The sequence below is a fragment of the Oxyura jamaicensis genome, chromosome 3 (assembly GCF_011077185.1).
Source record: "Oxyura jamaicensis isolate SHBP4307 breed ruddy duck chromosome 3, BPBGC_Ojam_1.0, whole genome shotgun sequence".
NCBI lineage: Eukaryota > Metazoa > Chordata > Aves > Anseriformes > Anatidae > Oxyura > Oxyura jamaicensis.
In genome coordinates this window covers 17,056,832-17,073,742 of record NC_048895.1, presented here as the reverse complement: position 1 = coordinate 17,073,742, position 16,911 = coordinate 17,056,832, and the positions used below count along the sequence as shown (strand labels likewise).

The 16,911-nt window shown below is 43.2% G+C and overlaps 3 protein-coding genes across 3 annotated transcripts in view; 2 read left to right on the top strand and 1 right to left on the bottom strand.

The window, feature by feature from the left end:
- PPP3R1 (protein phosphatase 3 regulatory subunit B, alpha) overlaps positions 1-3,116 on the top strand; it is a 38,322-nt gene extending 35,206 nt beyond the window's left edge. The window contains exon 6 of the mRNA XM_035320327.1: positions 954-3,116. Coding sequence (XP_035176218.1) covers positions 954-1,001 — 48 coding nt within the window. The 3' untranslated portion in view covers positions 1,002-3,116. The remainder of the gene's footprint in view (positions 1-953) is intronic.
- A 1,488-nt stretch (positions 3,117-4,604) lies between these two features.
- On the bottom strand, positions 4,605-9,185 carry PNO1 (partner of NOB1 homolog). Its single transcript, XM_035320322.1, has 7 exons — positions 8,861-9,185; positions 8,630-8,779; positions 7,614-7,697; positions 6,954-7,014; positions 6,076-6,193; positions 5,465-5,535; positions 4,605-4,905 (listed from the first exon to the last, which is right to left on the bottom strand). Exons 1-7 carry the CDS (start codon positions 9,020-9,022, stop codon positions 4,838-4,840), a joined length of 714 nt encoding a protein of 237 aa, XP_035176213.1. The 5' UTR covers positions 9,023-9,185; the 3' UTR covers positions 4,605-4,837.
- Positions 9,138-16,715, top strand: WDR92 (WD repeat domain 92). The gene is made up of 8 exons (XM_035320320.1): positions 9,138-9,343; positions 9,529-9,629; positions 11,067-11,197; positions 11,664-11,765; positions 13,062-13,177; positions 13,362-13,496; positions 14,955-15,052; positions 15,805-16,715. The coding sequence occupies exons 1-8, from the start codon at positions 9,149-9,151 to the stop codon at positions 16,010-16,012; spliced, it is 1,086 nt and encodes a 361-aa protein (XP_035176211.1). The 5' UTR covers positions 9,138-9,148; the 3' UTR covers positions 16,013-16,715.
- The last annotated feature ends 196 nt before the right edge of the window (positions 16,716-16,911 follow it).

The window sequence follows — 16,911 nt, the reverse complement described above, 5'->3', positions numbered from 1 at the left end:
CTAGCTAGCTTGAAGACGTGTTGGATTCCAGGTCTTGTGCTGGTAGAAAATAGCAAATTTAAAGATGATTTGCAAGTGACTGGCTTGTTGTAGGAGGCTGGTTTTCTTTGTTTTGAATAGTTTGATTAAAAAAGAAACGGCACTTCCAGTTGTTCTGTCTCTAGCTGTTTAATAGAATAGACTGGAAAAATCAAAGAACAGTGAGCAGGCATGTTAAGTCTGCTGAGAGAAGATATGCTTCAAATTACCTGGAAACTGTAAAAGCAGTACTTCACAGCGGATCTCTCTTTTACAAAGCCTCTTTCTCAGAGGTGGTAGCTGGAGGGGAGAGATGTGTTCCGCAGAGGTTAACTTCAGGTTAATCTCCTGTCTCTAAACTAGGTGTCTGCTCCAAATCACCCTTGAGAAAGGTTTATCTTTGACAGAGTGGAGAGAGCCTGGGGAGATTATCAGGTCTGCAGCACACAGGGATTTTACTGAGGCCAGGGTAGCGGGATTTGTCAGTTAGAGGGAGAGTAACCCCTCCAGTGCTGCTTATTGAAAAAGGACAAGCAGATGAAAGGCACTTCTTAAAAACTAGGGGTGTTGCTTTGCTGTTGCTCCTTGCTTCTCTTTGTAAAGCTGCACGGTTTTATAGGATGTTTCAGAAATAAGTTAGCATTTCAGTTTACATGCAGCAGCGTAATACAAGGTCAGAATATGAGATGAGGGGGAGGAAAGCCAAGATGGTGTAACTTACATGATTGACTAACTTGTATAGTATAATTACCTTGGGTAATATCTAATTAACTTGCATATCAGGCAGTGCTTGTGAAATGTAAATTAGATCGAAGAGGCAAGAGGAATATTGTGATTATAATAGAGGTAAATGCATCTTTTTGAATGAAGGGTGCTTGTTCTGTCTTGCCAATTTTCAATTCTTATCTACTTACGAGTGCTTGTTTTTCTCCCAGGTTGTAGGAGGCCTAGATATCCACAAAAAGATGGTGGTAGATGTGTGACTCTGTAGGGCACCACCCAACACTTTTGCTTTCTTCTCCATCTCTGAAGATCTGCTCAAGACGTCCAGCAATGCTCTCTGTGTATTTAAATGGAAGTATTTTTCTCTGTGAAGCCACATTTTCCAACATGAGCCTCATGAAGCCAACTAAGTGTTATTGAACTTTTATTCTCTCAATAACTCGGTGTAGCACTTTAAAGTCTGAAGGACAGCAAAGATGGAAAGAGCATATCAGTGTGGTGGAGAAAGGGAAGGGGTTGGCTTTTTAATTTATTTTTCTTCATCTTTTATAACAAGGAAATATCTATCTATATATATATATGTGTGTGTGTATTTATATATAGATATATATGTAGCTTTCTATATGTAGTAGCTAGGTGGGCTTTAATTTAATATACTTGATTCAGAAACAAAACTAGAGTACAAAGTGCCAAGCAGAATATTAACAGTTCAATATATGGATATACATCCTTACTTTTATTTCACACAGTTTTATATATATAGTAGAAGAATGTAAAATTTTAACTGGGTGTTAGGTCAACTCTTTTCCTTTTCCTGTGACTGTTCAGATGTTTCTATATATTGACTGGCTGACAAAGCGTTGCTTCTTATTAATTTACCTTAATGACATTTTTTGTAACACAGGAGACTAAGTTTATTTATACCTGTTAATATATTACCAGGGACTGTGTCTCTTTGCTAAATAACTTAGTACAATTCTACTTAATATGAGAATATAGTTTAATGCTACTGCCAAGAACTAGCCCTCACGTGCATATAGTAACTGCAGAATGCTTTGGTGGCCACTAGATTTTGTCACCTAGGGATTGGGAACAGCTACAGCTGTCCCATGGTTAGTGCACATCTGCTGTTTTGGATTCATTTTAGATACGGCTGCTCAAGGTGTTAGACACATTCATGATTTTCTCTTGTGCTTAGCTTAATGAAATTAGGACCTACGTAAGTGTGCAGGATTCCCATCTACTTATTTTATACTGTTCTTAGACTATAAAGTGTTCTTGCCATTTAAATTCTGTTGTTTCAACAGTGATAGTTTCCCCTCTGCATTTAAAGAATACTACAGGTAGCATAAATAACTGGTAATGTTTTATATATAATATATATATGTATATAGGATTCATACAGGGGGAAAATCTTGTTAACCTATGCCATAGAGGAGGAAAACTTCACACTATCTAAATTTATACCTCTTGCGGTTCTCCAGACCTTTGCCTGGAGATTTTTTTCTTTTCTAGATTTGTCCATATCATAATTTGTAATGGATGGTAACTTGATATATTTGTGTGATATAAAAGTAGCGAGCCATGTTTTACAACTTTATATCATCCCTTCCCTTTTCTGCAATGGTACTATTGGCTGGAAGACAAACATTTGCTAGATTTTTTAGGACAGTACATCTTTCCTGTATAGTAGTTTTTCTATTAAAAACAATTGTTTTATAATCAGCAGTGGAAAGTGCAGGTTGTCTGATCCTACTTCTATTGAGCACCTGTCTGCCATAGCTGTTCCTTCGACTGAGTGCTGCACATCATGGGCTCTGTCTGTGAGAGAGAAATCCAGGTGCTTGGTGTCCTTGCATGACATGAAGTTTTGCATGTAGATCGATTTGAAATGTTCCTCTTGTTTACATAATTTGCATAATTTAAGATAATGTTGCCAAACTTTGGTAAATGTTAATGTTCAAAACAAAAAATCTCCACTACATGTAACTTTCTTCCTCTGGATCAGTACGTGGCTTGTAACCCCAGCCAGTGGTTGTATCTGTTCCAGTGTCAACTGCCATGTGCTCTGCTTCAAGGGGGAACTAGTCTTTTGTGAATTTTTTGTACATAAGTATTTGTTACAAACATTTTAGCAAATGCTTTTGATTTTCTCTTACTTGCTTGTGCATATCTTGGCTGGCGTTATAGAAATTTAGTGCTACCGTTATTTCCTTAGGGGGATTGGAAGGGGAGGGATGAGGTTTTTTAGTTTGTGTGGGGAAAAATGATTTACGTTGAATGTTTAGTTTTTCCTCTGCATGCTACATCATATGTTGTGGGAACTATAAGAACCTTCATACTATATGAATATAAAATAAAATATTTGAACCTTGGCTGGGGTGCTTCAGTACTTACCTAGATGCTTCCTGTTAAACTTAGGGCAGCTCTGCACCCTGCTCTAAAAAGAGAAGTTGCTCATAGCTTTTTTTTTCCGTGTTAAAGACTTACTGTCGGTGGTGCAGGGTGCAGACAGTCCCCTGAACAGTCCCAGGCTTTTCATGTTTCAAGACCAAACTTTAACGTTTTTCTTAAGGCACTTGAAACTTTAAGTGTCCAAGTAAGATAAAATACCTTGTGTAAATCTTACTAAATGGGGAATTATTGTTTTTTAAACCCTGTAACACCTAAACAACAAAAAACTCACTTACCTAAAGTGGTAGGTGGAAATCAAAAGGCAGCTTCTTTCTCAAGGAAAGGTCTGAGACCTCTGCTGGTGAAAACAACCCTCCCCATAGGTAGGTATTTCCTTTTACAGAAGCAGCCCGGGAGCCCTTTGCTCTTGCTCTTTGCGTTGCTTCCGTTGCTTCATGTGTTCTAAAAGGCAGCCTTTGAAGTTATCTGGGCCTTCCACACCTGGGCCAGGATCAGTATGTACCTGCTTCAGGGGGAAGGTTTATCACTTCTGTGTGTCCTTGACTCACTCTCCCCTCTTACAAGTTAATTGAGATAAATGACATAAGCAACAACTGAACAAACTGCATTGGTAGTGCACTGTTTTACCTTGAGATGCTCAAAGTGGAAGCTCTTTCCTCTCTATAGCATGGATTTCAGAGGTAACTGATTTAGGTAACTCAGCAAGCCTTAAATCTCAGGAGCTGAAGGCTTGAATGATCCCAGCTGTGAAAAATATTGCTGGGCTATAAAGTGCTGCACTGTTCACTTGGACAAAGAAAAATGCTTACTCAATTTGCTAGTGTTTTTGATAATGACATTTCACTTTCTGTTTTGATTCACAGACCTAAGCTGAGTTATTTTGCAAGATCTGTAGCAAGTTCAGCTGGTGGAAGGCAGGAGAAAAAGGCCCTTGTTTAATAAATGAACTCAGTATGGTTACTGCAGCTCCCTGTTCTGTTGCATGCAGCATTTTAATAGGCAGGACGTCTGGCACTGACAGCTGGTGGTGCTCCAGTCCTGGGTACTGCCCAGCATCTGTGCTGGAAGGTTCTCAGCCTCACTAGGCTGCCTTCGCACATCATTTGTGAGAACAGAACGAGAATCCTGGTAGGTGCAGATTCTAGAACCAAGTGCAAATAGACCCTTTACCTCTTTGTCTTTATACTGTTTCTTTCTGTGACAGTGTTGCAGCAGTAGCAGTCTTCCAGCAGCCTGTTGTTAAACTTTGCATTATCTGACTTCCTTTCCCTGGGAGGATGCTGATCCATGATGTGTGGTTGTGAATGCTCAACTATCCTGATGAGTTCTGGCTCAAAGCTTAAAGGCTTTCTGATGTACTGTGAACAATCTCTTAATACTTAAGTGAACAAAGTCAGCCATGTTCTGGTTTGAGGATAAAGTCAGGCACTCACACTTCAGTCTACCACTTTAGATACACAACTGTTTTAGAACAACTTTTAATGGCTATTCAACACCAAGACTGTGTTCAAATCAGAGGGTGTGCCTGAAGGAAGTCAGACTGCACAAACAATCCCATTTCTCTTCTGGGCTTCCAAGGCAGAGGCCTGAGCACTTCTGCAGCCCCTATGGATGCACAGCTTATGCATATGGTGAGCACGCTTCCCAGCCCCAGTCCTTGGTAAAGCAGCCACACTGCACCTCAGAACCGTTCAGCTGCTCTGCTGGCCACAGCCCTGATATTGCCATAAACCTTTGATGGAGGACTTCCTGCAAAAGAGAGCACAAGCTGAGTCAGCAAACATGGTAACACATGTTACAGAAACAGCTCCCCTGCTGGCATGCTTGTCCCTGTTAGTGGGGAGAACTGGCCCAAGGGTAAGATGGATGCTCATGGTTAGCTACTTCGTTGGTTACTGTAAACTCTGCATCAGTCCTGCTGGCACCAGCTCTGCAGAGCAGCACCAAGCACTTTACTGCACTTTATGGCTGTTAAATGCTCCTAGACAGTGCGTTCAAAACAGTACTGCTCCCTGACGCTGAGCCCTTCGGGGAATGTAGCAGCGGTAGCAAGAAGCTAAAAATCTTCTGCACTGTGCAGAGCCAGAAACCAAGCCCTGCGCTAAAGGAAGGGGAAGAAAACGGAATGAGCTCCTGCCTGTGTCTTCCCCTGACCCTTCTCTTAAGTGCAGCAGACAACTCTCAGCAAGCTCCATGCCCCAAAAGCAGGTGTGGACACACTAGGGCACAACTGGAGCCCCCCAGAAAGCAGTCTGAAACTGCAGAATCTGTTTTCCTTTAACGGAGAAGGTTAAGAAACAGAACTTACCTAAAATTAGATTGCAAATTGCTGTTCGTGCCATTTTGATGTTCTGAAAAGATCCTAAAATATGAATTTTCCTGTTAAAAAAAAAATAGAGTAATGTTAAAAAAAAATAGAGCAATGGGGGGGAAGATTCTCCATAATTGCACAGTTAATAGCACATAGCTCAAGCAGGAGTTCAGAAGTGAGCATAGCATTCTGGATCAGCATACTACTTCCTTTTTCCACAGCTGTAATTAAAAAAAAACTTTCCACAGCTGTAATTTTAAAAAGTACAGCATAGAACCTGTCCTCTCTATCTTTTTAGAAATAGATGTTTATGATTTGCAAGCTTAAAGCCATAGCAGCTTTAGAAAGAAGTGCTGCAGGGTTGGTGGGTTCAACTTTGATTATTCAGAGGAAGGAATTCTTCAACAATGTGGAAGCAATGCTAGATGAGCGGGTATCATTGTTCCCATAACAAAAGGTCAAATACTCCATTAGCATTCATCAAAAATGGCACTTAAAACATGTCTTACTGATGCTCTACCAAAGTTTATGGTAACTTGAACCATGGTGGTTCCTAGGAGACAAGATAGTTAAGGGATTATACTGTCTAAAAGGAAATCAATACTTACGAGTCAGCAAGAACTATTCGTGTCCTTGTTACATTTTCTATCGTGAATTTTGTTTTTCCACCTTTCCCTGCTATTCTCCCTATTGCTCTCGACAGATGATCTCCTTTCAGAGGTTTGACTAAAATGAGAACAAAACACGGTAAAACAGCAGTAGTACTTACCCCTCTGTAATGCTTCCCTTGTTCAAGTTATTGAAATAACTCACTTGAAGTAATGCTAAGACAATTTTACTATAGGTGAAATATTATGCATGTTCACCTGTGTGACTAGAAGGGAAAAATCACATCTGGTGATAAGTGACCATGAGGTCTCTGTCAGAGAAATCCACCAAGGAAGGTATTCCCTTTGTTATAGGGCGATTAAGGTTGAAGAAAAAAACAAGCAAGAGCACATGATTAACATGAGTAGAAGTGACACAGAGCAAGTTTAGATGCTGTTCTCCTTGAAGCCAGCTCCACAGAGTCCCAGTAACGTGCAAAACAAACACTTTGCGTACTTCCTACCTCTCCGTCATGATACTCAGAGCAACAGAGCCCATTCCAGTTTTTAAAATAAAAAATATATATATTCCCCAAAACATTCCATGTGACCTTTATGTTAAAAAAATCCTGTAATGAGAAGAGTCACATCAGTGGACAATCTAACAAAGTGCTATACTTCTGAGGATTAAGATTTGTAGCATTTTTCTTGGGATATCATTAAAAAAATGACAACCCTTTCAAGCCTCCTGGAGGCTTGAAACCTAGACAATTTCATGTATTGACCTGAAGATTTTCCTGATCTGCAAGGATAAATTACACAAATGGAGCAGGGAAAGAGACAGCAAGAACTTGCAGATGATACACACAACTACAGGAACATGAGCAGAAGCTACTTACCATCTGTAACTTCAAATGACTCTAGAAAAAGATCATCTAATCTGATGAGAGCAAGAGCATCCTAGAATATTAAGAGATTTATTATCAGCATGAGTGTTACAGCACCGTAACATGGGGCAAGCTTATGTTTTCTTTCTCAACAGATCACATGAATATTTCTCCTATTTGATGTCTCAAACAATAGTTGGCTAAAGCTACATCAGCTTCTTTTCAATAGCATTGCAAATTTATTTCTGCATAGAGAACCCTGCAAACGTTTAGACCCTACCACATTTACCCAGACCCATCTTTACTACCAGAGTCAGTACAAGCCTGTGACAACAATGTGACTGTTCTGTACTACAAAAGGTTTTTGTTTTTTCCAAGTAAAGTTTGAGTTTTGAACACTAATGGCTATTGGCTTGAGCTAAAGCAAAATGAACACTCATATACTACTAGGTATTTCCTCCATTTCACAATTTTAATTGTGTTTTGTTTGAAGACTACCTTTTTATTCTGAATTAGCTTCAGAAATTAGTCTTCCACTTCAGTCATAATTTCAAACAAACTTATTTATAGAAAACCACCCTGAAGATTTTCATTTCTTAATACAATTTCTGGAGAGGCCAAAGATTTCAAGCAAGTTCGTCCAACCTCCCAAACCAGCTGCTGGGGACTCACCTCTACTTGGAAGCCAAGTATAAATGCTTTCACAAAATCAGCTGCTTTCGTTAGAGCACTGAGATCCTTTGTCTCCTGACAAGTCTGCAAGACACAAAGTTAAGTTTGCAAATTAAGACCATGCAAGTAGGATCGGGACTTGAAAATTCTTAAGATATGAAAGCTAACCATAAAAAAGACACACTGAGATAACACCCCTTCTATGCTGTGTAAACAAACAAACAGACCACAGAACAGCAGAGAGAATAAATGGATGATGGTGGGAGACAACTGGAGGAGTAGTTATTCTGAGGACAGGAGCCTTGAGATGTTTTAGCAGATTACAGAACATGGACAAAGATTAACGAGATATTTGAAACGTGAACAAACCAAGCTAGCAAAGCATCAAATATTTGAGTTTTTAAGTTTTAGACTTTTTTTCACCCTAGCAGAGGCAGCAACATCTGCTGTCACTCGGCCATGGCCTTCCTCTGCTCCCAAAGGAAAAAATGGCGTATGCATCCACATTTACAGATCCCAGCAGGGAAAAGTGAGAAAAGCATAGTCACTGAGGCAGTGGAAAAAGTAAGGCAGGATAACTCACCAAAAAAACACTATTAACCTACACTCCTGTATTTTCCGTAAGAAGCCAGAGATACTGAAAGTCTTGGTGGCCCCCTCAGAAGTCAGCTGACTCCTAAGTGCCACATGAGCACTTATTCAGCTTCAATGTCTGGGAAACACACACATTACAGATCACCTTCAGTGCAGAGACCGTGACTCTCCCTTAATTTTCAAGTATAAAAGTTCTCCTATAAAAGTTCTCCCAAAAAACCACCAGCTTACACAGGCCACCTCTAGAACAGCCTTAATGCTTTTAGATTTTACTTGTACAAACTCCTTGCTTCTAAACAAGCTTATTTGGACCCCCGGTGCGGGTTTTCCAGCCAGGCGAAGCCGCCGAACACGCCGGGATGTCGGGGCCCACCGCCGGGCTCCGCACGGGAGCAGCTCAGGACCCCCCCGCGCCCCCTCACCTTGATCTCCACGTTCCTCGTCTTCAGGTTAAACCGGATCTGCAGCTGCAGGTGCTCCACGACGGGCGTGAAAATCTTCATCCAGTTCTCCTTCAGCGGCGTGTACCTGTTGGCCGGCACGGCCACCTTCCGCACCTCCCCGCCGCCGACCTGTCGCGACAGAGCCGTCAGGACGCCGCGCCGGGCGCCTCAGCCAGCCCGGGGCCGAGCCCGCCCCGCGTCCCCGCTCACCCCCAGGGCCTCGGCGGCCAGGGGCGGAAAAGCGGGCCTCTTGCGGGGCCGCGGCTCCGCCATCTCCTCATCCTCCCCCTTCTCCGCCTCCCGCCGCCGCCGCCGCCGCCGCCCGCCGGCTGAGGTGAAGCCGTCCCCTCCCGCCGCCGCCTCGGTCTCCATGGCGACCGCCGTTAGCCACGCTCAGCGCCCCAACCGCCGCACCGCCCGCACGCGGCCGGCCGCCGGAAAGGGGCTGCGAGGGGGCCGCTTCCGCCGCGCCCGGCCCGCCCCTTCCCGCCGGGCGCTATGGCGGCGGCGTCAGCGGGGCCGGAGCGGCCGCAGGTGGTGGCGCACGTGCAGCAGGCGCTGAGCTACACGCTGTTCGACTGCAAGTGGGTGCCGCGCAGCGCGCGCCTCCTCTGCCTGGGCAGCGCCGCGCGCGGCACCGGCGTGGTGCAGCTGTACGAGCTGCGCGCCGGGCGCCTGGCGCTGCTCTGCGAGGTGAGCGGCGGGAAGGGGCGGGAGGGGCGGCGACGGCCGCGTCTCAGCGCTGAGGGGGGACGGGGGGGTCCCGCAGCCTGTTTCTCCCCCTCTGGGCGCGCTCCGTGCAGGGCTGGTGGCCCCGAGGGGAGCCCCCCGAGCGGCTCCGCGCCCCCGCTGAGCCCGGCGTGTCCTTTCCTCGCAAGATCGAGAAGGCCAAGCCCATAAAATGCGGGACCTTCGGCGCCGCCTCGCTGCAGCAGAGATACCTGGCGACCGGGGACTTCGGGGGGAGCCTCAACGTGTGGTAAGCGAGCCTCGTCCGGCACCTGGCTGCACGGCGGCCTGGCCGTTGTCGCCGCAAAACACGGGGTTTCCACAGTGGTGCTGCCCCTCCTGCGTTCGCAAGCACCTCAGCGAGGCCCTTTTCTTGTAAAAGAGCCGTCTGTGTGGGTGCGCGGCTGTAAGAGGCTACGTTCAGCCTTAATATTATGCCTGTGTTGCATACATTTTATGGTCTTGATGGTTTTTCGTGGTCCCTCAGTGGTTTGTGTAATAATTTTTATAGGTCGTCATCGTGATTGATGATTTTTATCATCAATTAAGCGATAGGGTCCAAAAAGTGCTTCTTAAAAAATTATTACTGTATTTGATTTGCCAAAGAGCTAACTATTGGTTCTGTTTTGGTGGCGTTGTGGTTTAACCCGACTGGCAGCTAAACACCACACAGCCGTTCGCTCACCCTCCCCCCTTCCTCTCTGGGATGGGGTAGAGAAACGGGGAAGTGAAGCCTGTGAGTTGAGGTAAAGACAGTTTATTAAGATAGAAAATAATAATAATAATATGTACAAACAAGTGATGCACAATGCAATTGCTCACCACCTGCTGACCGATGCCCAGCCCAACCCCGAGCAGCCAGCCCCCCACCCCGGCTAGCCACCCCTAGATATTGTTTAGCATGCCGTCAGATGGTATGGAATACCCCTTTGGCCAGTTTGGGTCAGCTGTCCTGGGTCTGTCCCCTCCCAGCTCTTGCTGCACCCCCAGCCTGCCCGCTGGCAGGACAGAGCGAGAAGCTGAAAAGTCCTTGGCTTAGTGTAAGCACTGCTCTGCAGCAATTAAAACTTCGGCATGTTATTGGCACTCTTCTCATCCTAATCCAAAACATAGCACCCTACCAGCTACTAGGAGGAAAAATAACTGTCCCAACTGAAACCAGGACAGGTGGAATACCAAGAAAGGCGTGGATTAGTCCCTCCTTGAAAGGAGATTAAAAATACAACGTTATGAGGGATTCTCCATGGGTGAGAATCAGCAGGAAAGACCGGTGAAACCCAGAGGTGGATGCCAATTTCTTTGGAAGGCCAGTTGTCAGAGCTAGGTGGGGATAGGTGAGAGGTTGCCTTAAATGCTTACTGGAAGTAAAGCCAATGGGAGCATTTTGATCTGTAGCGTGATTTGCTTTGAGCCCAGCATAAAAATCCATTCCCAAGGGTTGCTGTGGTGAATCCACAACTGTTTTTACAAATGGAGAAATCCAGAGCTGAGCAGAAACTTTCAGACCCATCTAAAGAAGCCACCAAAGGAATAATAAACTCATGGTTCATAATGTTGACACCTGTTTTTTGTTCCCAGAATTAATTAGAGCTCACGTACTTTGTGCTCATGTTTCCTCTCAATTTTTATACAGATCCTGACTGTCAAGGTAAATGCCATATTGTCTGTTCTTTTCTTTCTTGCCTAGGAATTTAGAAGCTCCTGAAATACCAGTGTACTCTGTGAAAGGTCATAAGGAAATCATAAACAGTATAGATGGTGTAGGTGGCTTAGGAATTGGGGAAGGTGCACCAGAAATTGTGACTGGCAGTCGAGATGGTGAGTTCGTGACCTCTACAAGTCTTTTCAATTATTCCAAGAAAGCAGCCTGCAAGCTGTGATGGCAGGGGACAGTGCCATCTGAACTAGTTACAAACCTGTTGCAACTGGTTCTTGTATGAAGTCTGTCTTTTGAATCTTGCTTGGGACAAGCGATCTGTAATTCTTTTGGAAGCTATAGAGAAGCAAGAGATACTCTTGTCACTGAGTGTGGGACAGAAGGAACACCAAGCAGAATAAAGACAAAACATCAGCTAGAGAACGAACATAAATCCTTAGCGTACTTTTCCTTTGTTTCTGTTGTTTTGCTTTGCTTTGCTGTTCACTAAACCAGTCTGGCTTTGTGGAATTTAAAGAGATGCTCCTGTGTTTTGAATGACCAGGCTGAAGAGCAAAGGCCTTTCCCGGGAAAATGACTGCAGTGTGGCAGTGTGTCCTTAATACAGAATCTCATCCTCCTTTACAGGGACCGTGAAGGTGTGGGACCCAAGGCAGAAAGACACTCCTGTGGCTAACATGGAGCCTGTTCAGGGAGAGAGCAAGAGAGACTGCTGGACAGTAGCATTTGGTAAGGTACCAGATAATTACTGTTCCCCCCTCTAATGTGACCGTACTTTGACAATTACCAAACTATTTCAAGATGTTATGGAATAGTTATTTGTATGGATGAGTCAGTAGCAGGTTTTGTTTTTCAACATTACCTGTTTTTAATGTGTTTTTCAAAAGATGAATGTGATATTTAGATTTGGCTTAATTTTCTTACAGTCTTTGGTCAACCGCTTCACAGGTATGCTGTGCATGCTTTATCCCTAGGTACTTTTACAGTCCTAGGTGTAGGAATTTAAAATTAGTGTGTCTAGGAATGTAAAAGCGGACAAGCTGCCTTGTCCTAACGCAGTGTAACTGTTGCACTGCACAGAGAGCCGATTGCTGGTGTAGCATAATTCCAAGTGTCAAGCATTAAGACATTAATTTAAGAGAAAATCCTGAAAGCTAGGAGCTAATTAAAGACAGCAGAGATCCTTTGCCTGGGCTCAGCATTTTTCCTTTGAAGAGAACAAGCTGTTTGTATAGTACACAGGCTGCTATTTCTGGATTAGCTCCATTTCTGCCTCCAGACTCGGGCAGTAAGTTTTACAAACTGCTGTTAAGTGCATGGATTATAATAACAAAATTGATAGTAGGGAGATGACATTTCTTGGCAAGAAAGTCCAGCTGTAATGCTCCTTGCTATTGAGACCTTTGTCTTCTGCTTTGACTAATGGAGAGAAAAGCTGCCTCAAACTTTCTTCTGCTTGCTTTTGAGTTCCTGGTAGTTGAGCCAAGGCCAGGTCCATCCCGAGCTATGCGCTGTCCATGCAGGCTTCCTTCTCCCAGGTACCTCCTTGAGCCTGTCTGCTGGGAGTCAGGTTTTGGAGGCAGGCTTCTGTGTGTGTGCATCTGAGGGCTATTGTAACACCCAGGGCCTCCCTCAATACCCGTGTCCTCAGAAGAGTCTTGTCCCTGCAACACTTCACGCGTGAGGGGCCGTTTAGCGAACAGGTGAACTGCGCTGTGCCACGGTGCCATTGTCCTGCCCGGGGAGTGTGGTTTATGGCAGGTGAAGCAGTCTGTGCAATTCAGGCAGTGCTTGGCAGGGGAGTAAGACTTTGTTCACGCTGTTTAAAGAAACAGACTGCCGGTTTTGATGCTGTGTTTTCTGTACCTTTCAGGTTAGAAAGCTGTCCTGCTTGTTCAGTCTTACTGTCCCAATAGCACTGTTTTTCTGGCGTAAATCTAAGTTGAAACTGCAGACTTAAGAGATCTGAAATGTATAGCCTGAGGAGGGTTTCTGTATTCTAACCAATTCTGTCTCTGTGTCCAGGTAATGCTTACAATCAAGAGGAGCGTGTTGTTTGTGCTGGATATGACAATGGGGACATTAAATTGTTTGACTTAAAAACCATGTCACTACGATGGGAGACCAACATTAAGAATGGGGTAAGGTACCATAAAAATAGGGTTTCATTCCAGCTTCAGTGTATTCGTGTTTTGGGTGATCTCGTTAAGTCCCAAGTTGGTGGTGATGTCGTAAAGATAACCAGAGATTTACAAATCACACAAAATAGTACTTTAGCAGTGGCTAACTTGAAGGCTGAATGCATTTATTTCTATGCATTTTCAGGTTTGCAGTGTGGAGTTTGATAGAAAAGATGTAAATATGAACAAGCTAGTGGCTACATCACTCGAGGGAAAATTTCACGTTTTTGATATGAGGACTCAGCACCCAACTAAAGGCTTTGCTTCTGTTTCAGAGAAGGTATGTGCAGACAGATAACTTCTAAAGAGACAAACTTTTGCAATATATGCTGCTAAAGTAGTTGGAAGCACTGCAGGCTTAAAATTACTGTCTGATAGGTGAGAGATGCCCAGGTTCCTGGGAACAAGCTGTGCAGTGGCATGGCTGGTGTGGGCCAGGTGCAAGCAGCAAAAGGGCTCCTGTCTGTCCTGCCAGTGCTCACCAAGGCTTCCTCTTATACCTGGATTTTGGGGCTTCTCTTGTCTTTGGGTCCTGTTGCAGTTTCAAGTTTGTGCACTCAGCTGTGGCCCTAGTCCAGAAGTCTTGTATATTGGAGGACTACATCAAATTGGAATGAGCGTGCAGATTCAAATCTTAAATATATCCGAAAAATGAAGTGAGCTCTCTGCAAATGCTGTTTTATCCTGCTCTCACAAGACCTCGTATGAGCCACAAATCATTATTTTTCTTCAGAACCAAACGTTTTTGGCTTGCTATACTGAGGGTGAGCAAAAGGAATACGTAGGGGAAACTTAGGGGCCTGGAGGCTCTTGAATGTGGAGAACTTAAACTAATCAATGAAAGTGGTCATAGAAAAAAGATTGCAAGCTCTTTATAAAGCAATATGATTATTTTTGGTGAACAGAATCTGATGACAATTAGAAAAACAATTATTTTTTTTTGTGTGTGTTTAAGTTCTCCAGGACTGCCTAAATTAGAAAAATCTGAGTTTCAACTTAATATCTTTAAATTCCTATTTTCCACACCACTAAGGCAAAGCAGATCAGATGTTGGAAGTACTTTGATTAGATAACACAGAAGTATTTACTGAATTAGAGTTTGTAATAAGCAAAATATGAAAGTGGAATTTCTTATCTTTCATTAATTGCATCTAAGGTTTACTTTTTGGACACTTGTAGGCAGATACACATAAGGTCAGAGTATGAGCGTTGAGGCTTTTTTTCAAGTGGTTTCTGTTGCTGTGTGATTTTCTGAGCCTTGGCTGAGATATACAAGTGAATCATAGGTGTGTGTGTTGTGTTTACAACAGTGTTTGTAGTACATTCATTTGCAGGAATGATTTTAAGAGATGTCAGATGTTGAAATTCCCCTTGTGGTGACGATGTCACTTAAGAGCCTGGGAATCAAGTAGTTCTAGAATGGTTCCAGAGGACTGGCAGTCACTTCACCTCTGTTTCGCTTTGCTCAGATGGCCCAAGAAGCTGAAATATCACTGGTGGCCTTGGTAGGGCCGCTGCCACCTTATCTCTGCAGAGGAATGGGGCGCGTTGGGGACCTGACTTGGCCTTTTTTGTGTGGGGACTGGCAGGAGGAGGGTAGGGGGCCTCAGAATGGACGTTCCAGTGTCCACCGTGAGAAGGATGGGGTCTTCTCGTACAAGTGACTCCAGTTTAGGAGTCTGTGTCCTTGTGAAGCTCATCTGTAAATGACTTCTATACAATGCTTTTTTCTTACTAGGCCCACAAATCCACCATATGGCAGGTTCGGCATCTACCGCAGAACAGAGATATATTTATGACGAGCGGAGGAGCTGGGAGCCTTCATCTCTGGAAATAGTAAGTGATCACTTTCCAGCCTACAACAGGGCAAATAAGAAACCAAAACAATCTTCTTGTTTTAAGAAAGAACCTTCCTGAAAATGATGAGCGGGGTCCTGCTTCCAAGCTCAGAATATTAAGTTAAAACTATTGCTTACAAGTACAGCAGAAATGGTGATTTTGGTGTCAGTACTCAGTCTGGAATCCTGAACTGATTCCTAAGAGAATGAGATTTACAGCAGCACAGGTGAATTCTGCCCTTGTTACTTTTCATAACATATTCAAGATCTAATTATAACCTCAGTTAACATGGTAATAAATGGAAGAAAGTAGAATTCTTAAGTTCTCAAATGGTAGCAGTTGCATCTGAGAAAAATATTGAAAGCCTGGACTTGTAATGATTCTTGTCTTAATGTCTTATTATACAGCAAAATAATTTAAAAGGTAGTGAAGTAGGTGCAGCAGGTTTCAGATGGACAGCTCTGAAATGAAATTTTCTTGCCGGTGGCAAAAGCCAAACTGTTAAAAAATAAAGGGCTTTAGGAGAGACATGCTGGGATTCAGAACTTCCTACCTCATTTTTTTGTCATGAAATACTTGCTAAGTATGTAGCATGGATATAGCTGGATATGATGGCTCATTATTTGGAAGATGTTTCTTTGCCTTATCTTGAGATCAGCCCCTTTTGCATGGTCTTTTGCAAACAAAATGATAATGATGTGTTTGTATTGGTAAATGTTAAGTGTGTGTTTTACTTTCCTTATTGCCAGCGAGTACCCTGCTCAGCGCTCCAAGAAGGATTCTGAAGGAGCCGAGATGGGGGTGGCAGGTTCTGTCAGCCTCTTGCAGAACGTGACCCTGTCAACGCAGCCAATCTCTAGCCTAGACTGGAGCCCTGACAAAAAGGGGCTGTGTGTTTGTGGTGCCTTTGACCAGACTGTGAGGGTACTGATAGTTACCAAGCTTAACAAAGTCTGACAGGAAAACTTGGATCTCTGATGAGAAAGCAATATAGCTTGCAGTCTGTAAATATGGGAGGGAGAGACCTCCTGTTTCTAATTTAATTTCTCCCTTATTAAAACTGGATTAAAGAAATAGAAACCAGATCTTTCTATTGAAAGTTCAGATACGTGCACTTAGAGTTGTTTGGCTGATTGTGCTGTGATGACTTGAAGCTGCCTGGGCACGCAACTTTCACCTTCTGGAAATGTGAATTTACGTTAAAACAAGATGTGCCTTTGTGTTAATGCAGCTTGTAACTTCAGCGATAACTTGAAATTGCTTGTGTTCAGTTTAACCGCAGCGCAAATCTGTTGGTGCTTGTTAAATGGTCTGGCTCTTCTGCATATAGTATTGTCCGTATGCACTCGTGCAATGGAAACTACTGTGTGCTCCCCATAGGAATTCTTTGTGCTTGTTAGTTAGAATGTTTGTTAAAGTGACTTAGGGGTCTTTAATACACTATAGAAACTATAATGAATACTAAAATATTCAGGTTTAATTGAGTAGACTTCTTATTGAAGATCGTATTGCAATTAAACTATTGAGCAAGATGCACTGTTTTACCATTTTAGTTTGGTTTTGTAACGAGTTTTTATGTTCTGTTGATTTTATATCTGTTTTTAACTTTGTATTCTACAAATAAAATGATATGGAGTGTTGTCTTGATATAAACAAATAATGTTATTCAAACATCTGGAGATGTAGGTAAGGAATAGACTTCTATAGGTTTACAAGAACAGCCTGGAATACTTAGTTCATCATTTTGCAGCAAAAGTTACTAAAACTTGCCTCCCTTTTGGAAAAAAAAAAATATAAGCTTGCCAAATCACTATCTTTTTTTTTATATAATGTTCAGTATTTCTTCAAAACCTGCT

What these genes read in the sequence shown, in the direction of transcription:
- PNO1 (XM_035320322.1), bottom strand. Translation starts at nt 9,022, where the DNA reads ATGGAGACCGAGGCGGCGGCGGGAGGGGACGGCTTCACCTCAGCCGGC. An exon ending in CGAGGAACGTGGAGATCAAG is followed by an intron (nt 7,698 to 8,629) that starts GTGAGGGGGCGC and finishes TGTGTCTTGCAG; the next exon opens with ACTTGTCAGGAGACAAAGGA. An exon ending in TACTTGGCTTCCAAGTAGAG is followed by an intron (nt 7,015 to 7,613) that starts GTGAGTCCCCAG and finishes TTAATATTCTAG; the next exon opens with GATGCTCTTGCTCTCATCAG.
- WDR92 (XM_035320320.1), top strand. Translation starts at nt 9,149, where the DNA reads ATGGCGGCGGCGTCAGCGGGGCCGGAGCGGCCGCAGGTGGTGGCGCAC. An exon ending in AGACCAACATTAAGAATGGG is followed by an intron (nt 13,178 to 13,361) that starts GTAAGGTACCAT and finishes ATGCATTTTCAG; the next exon opens with GTTTGCAGTGTGGAGTTTGA. An exon ending in TTGCTTCTGTTTCAGAGAAG is followed by an intron (nt 13,497 to 14,954) that starts GTATGTGCAGAC and finishes TTTTCTTACTAG; the next exon opens with GCCCACAAATCCACCATATG.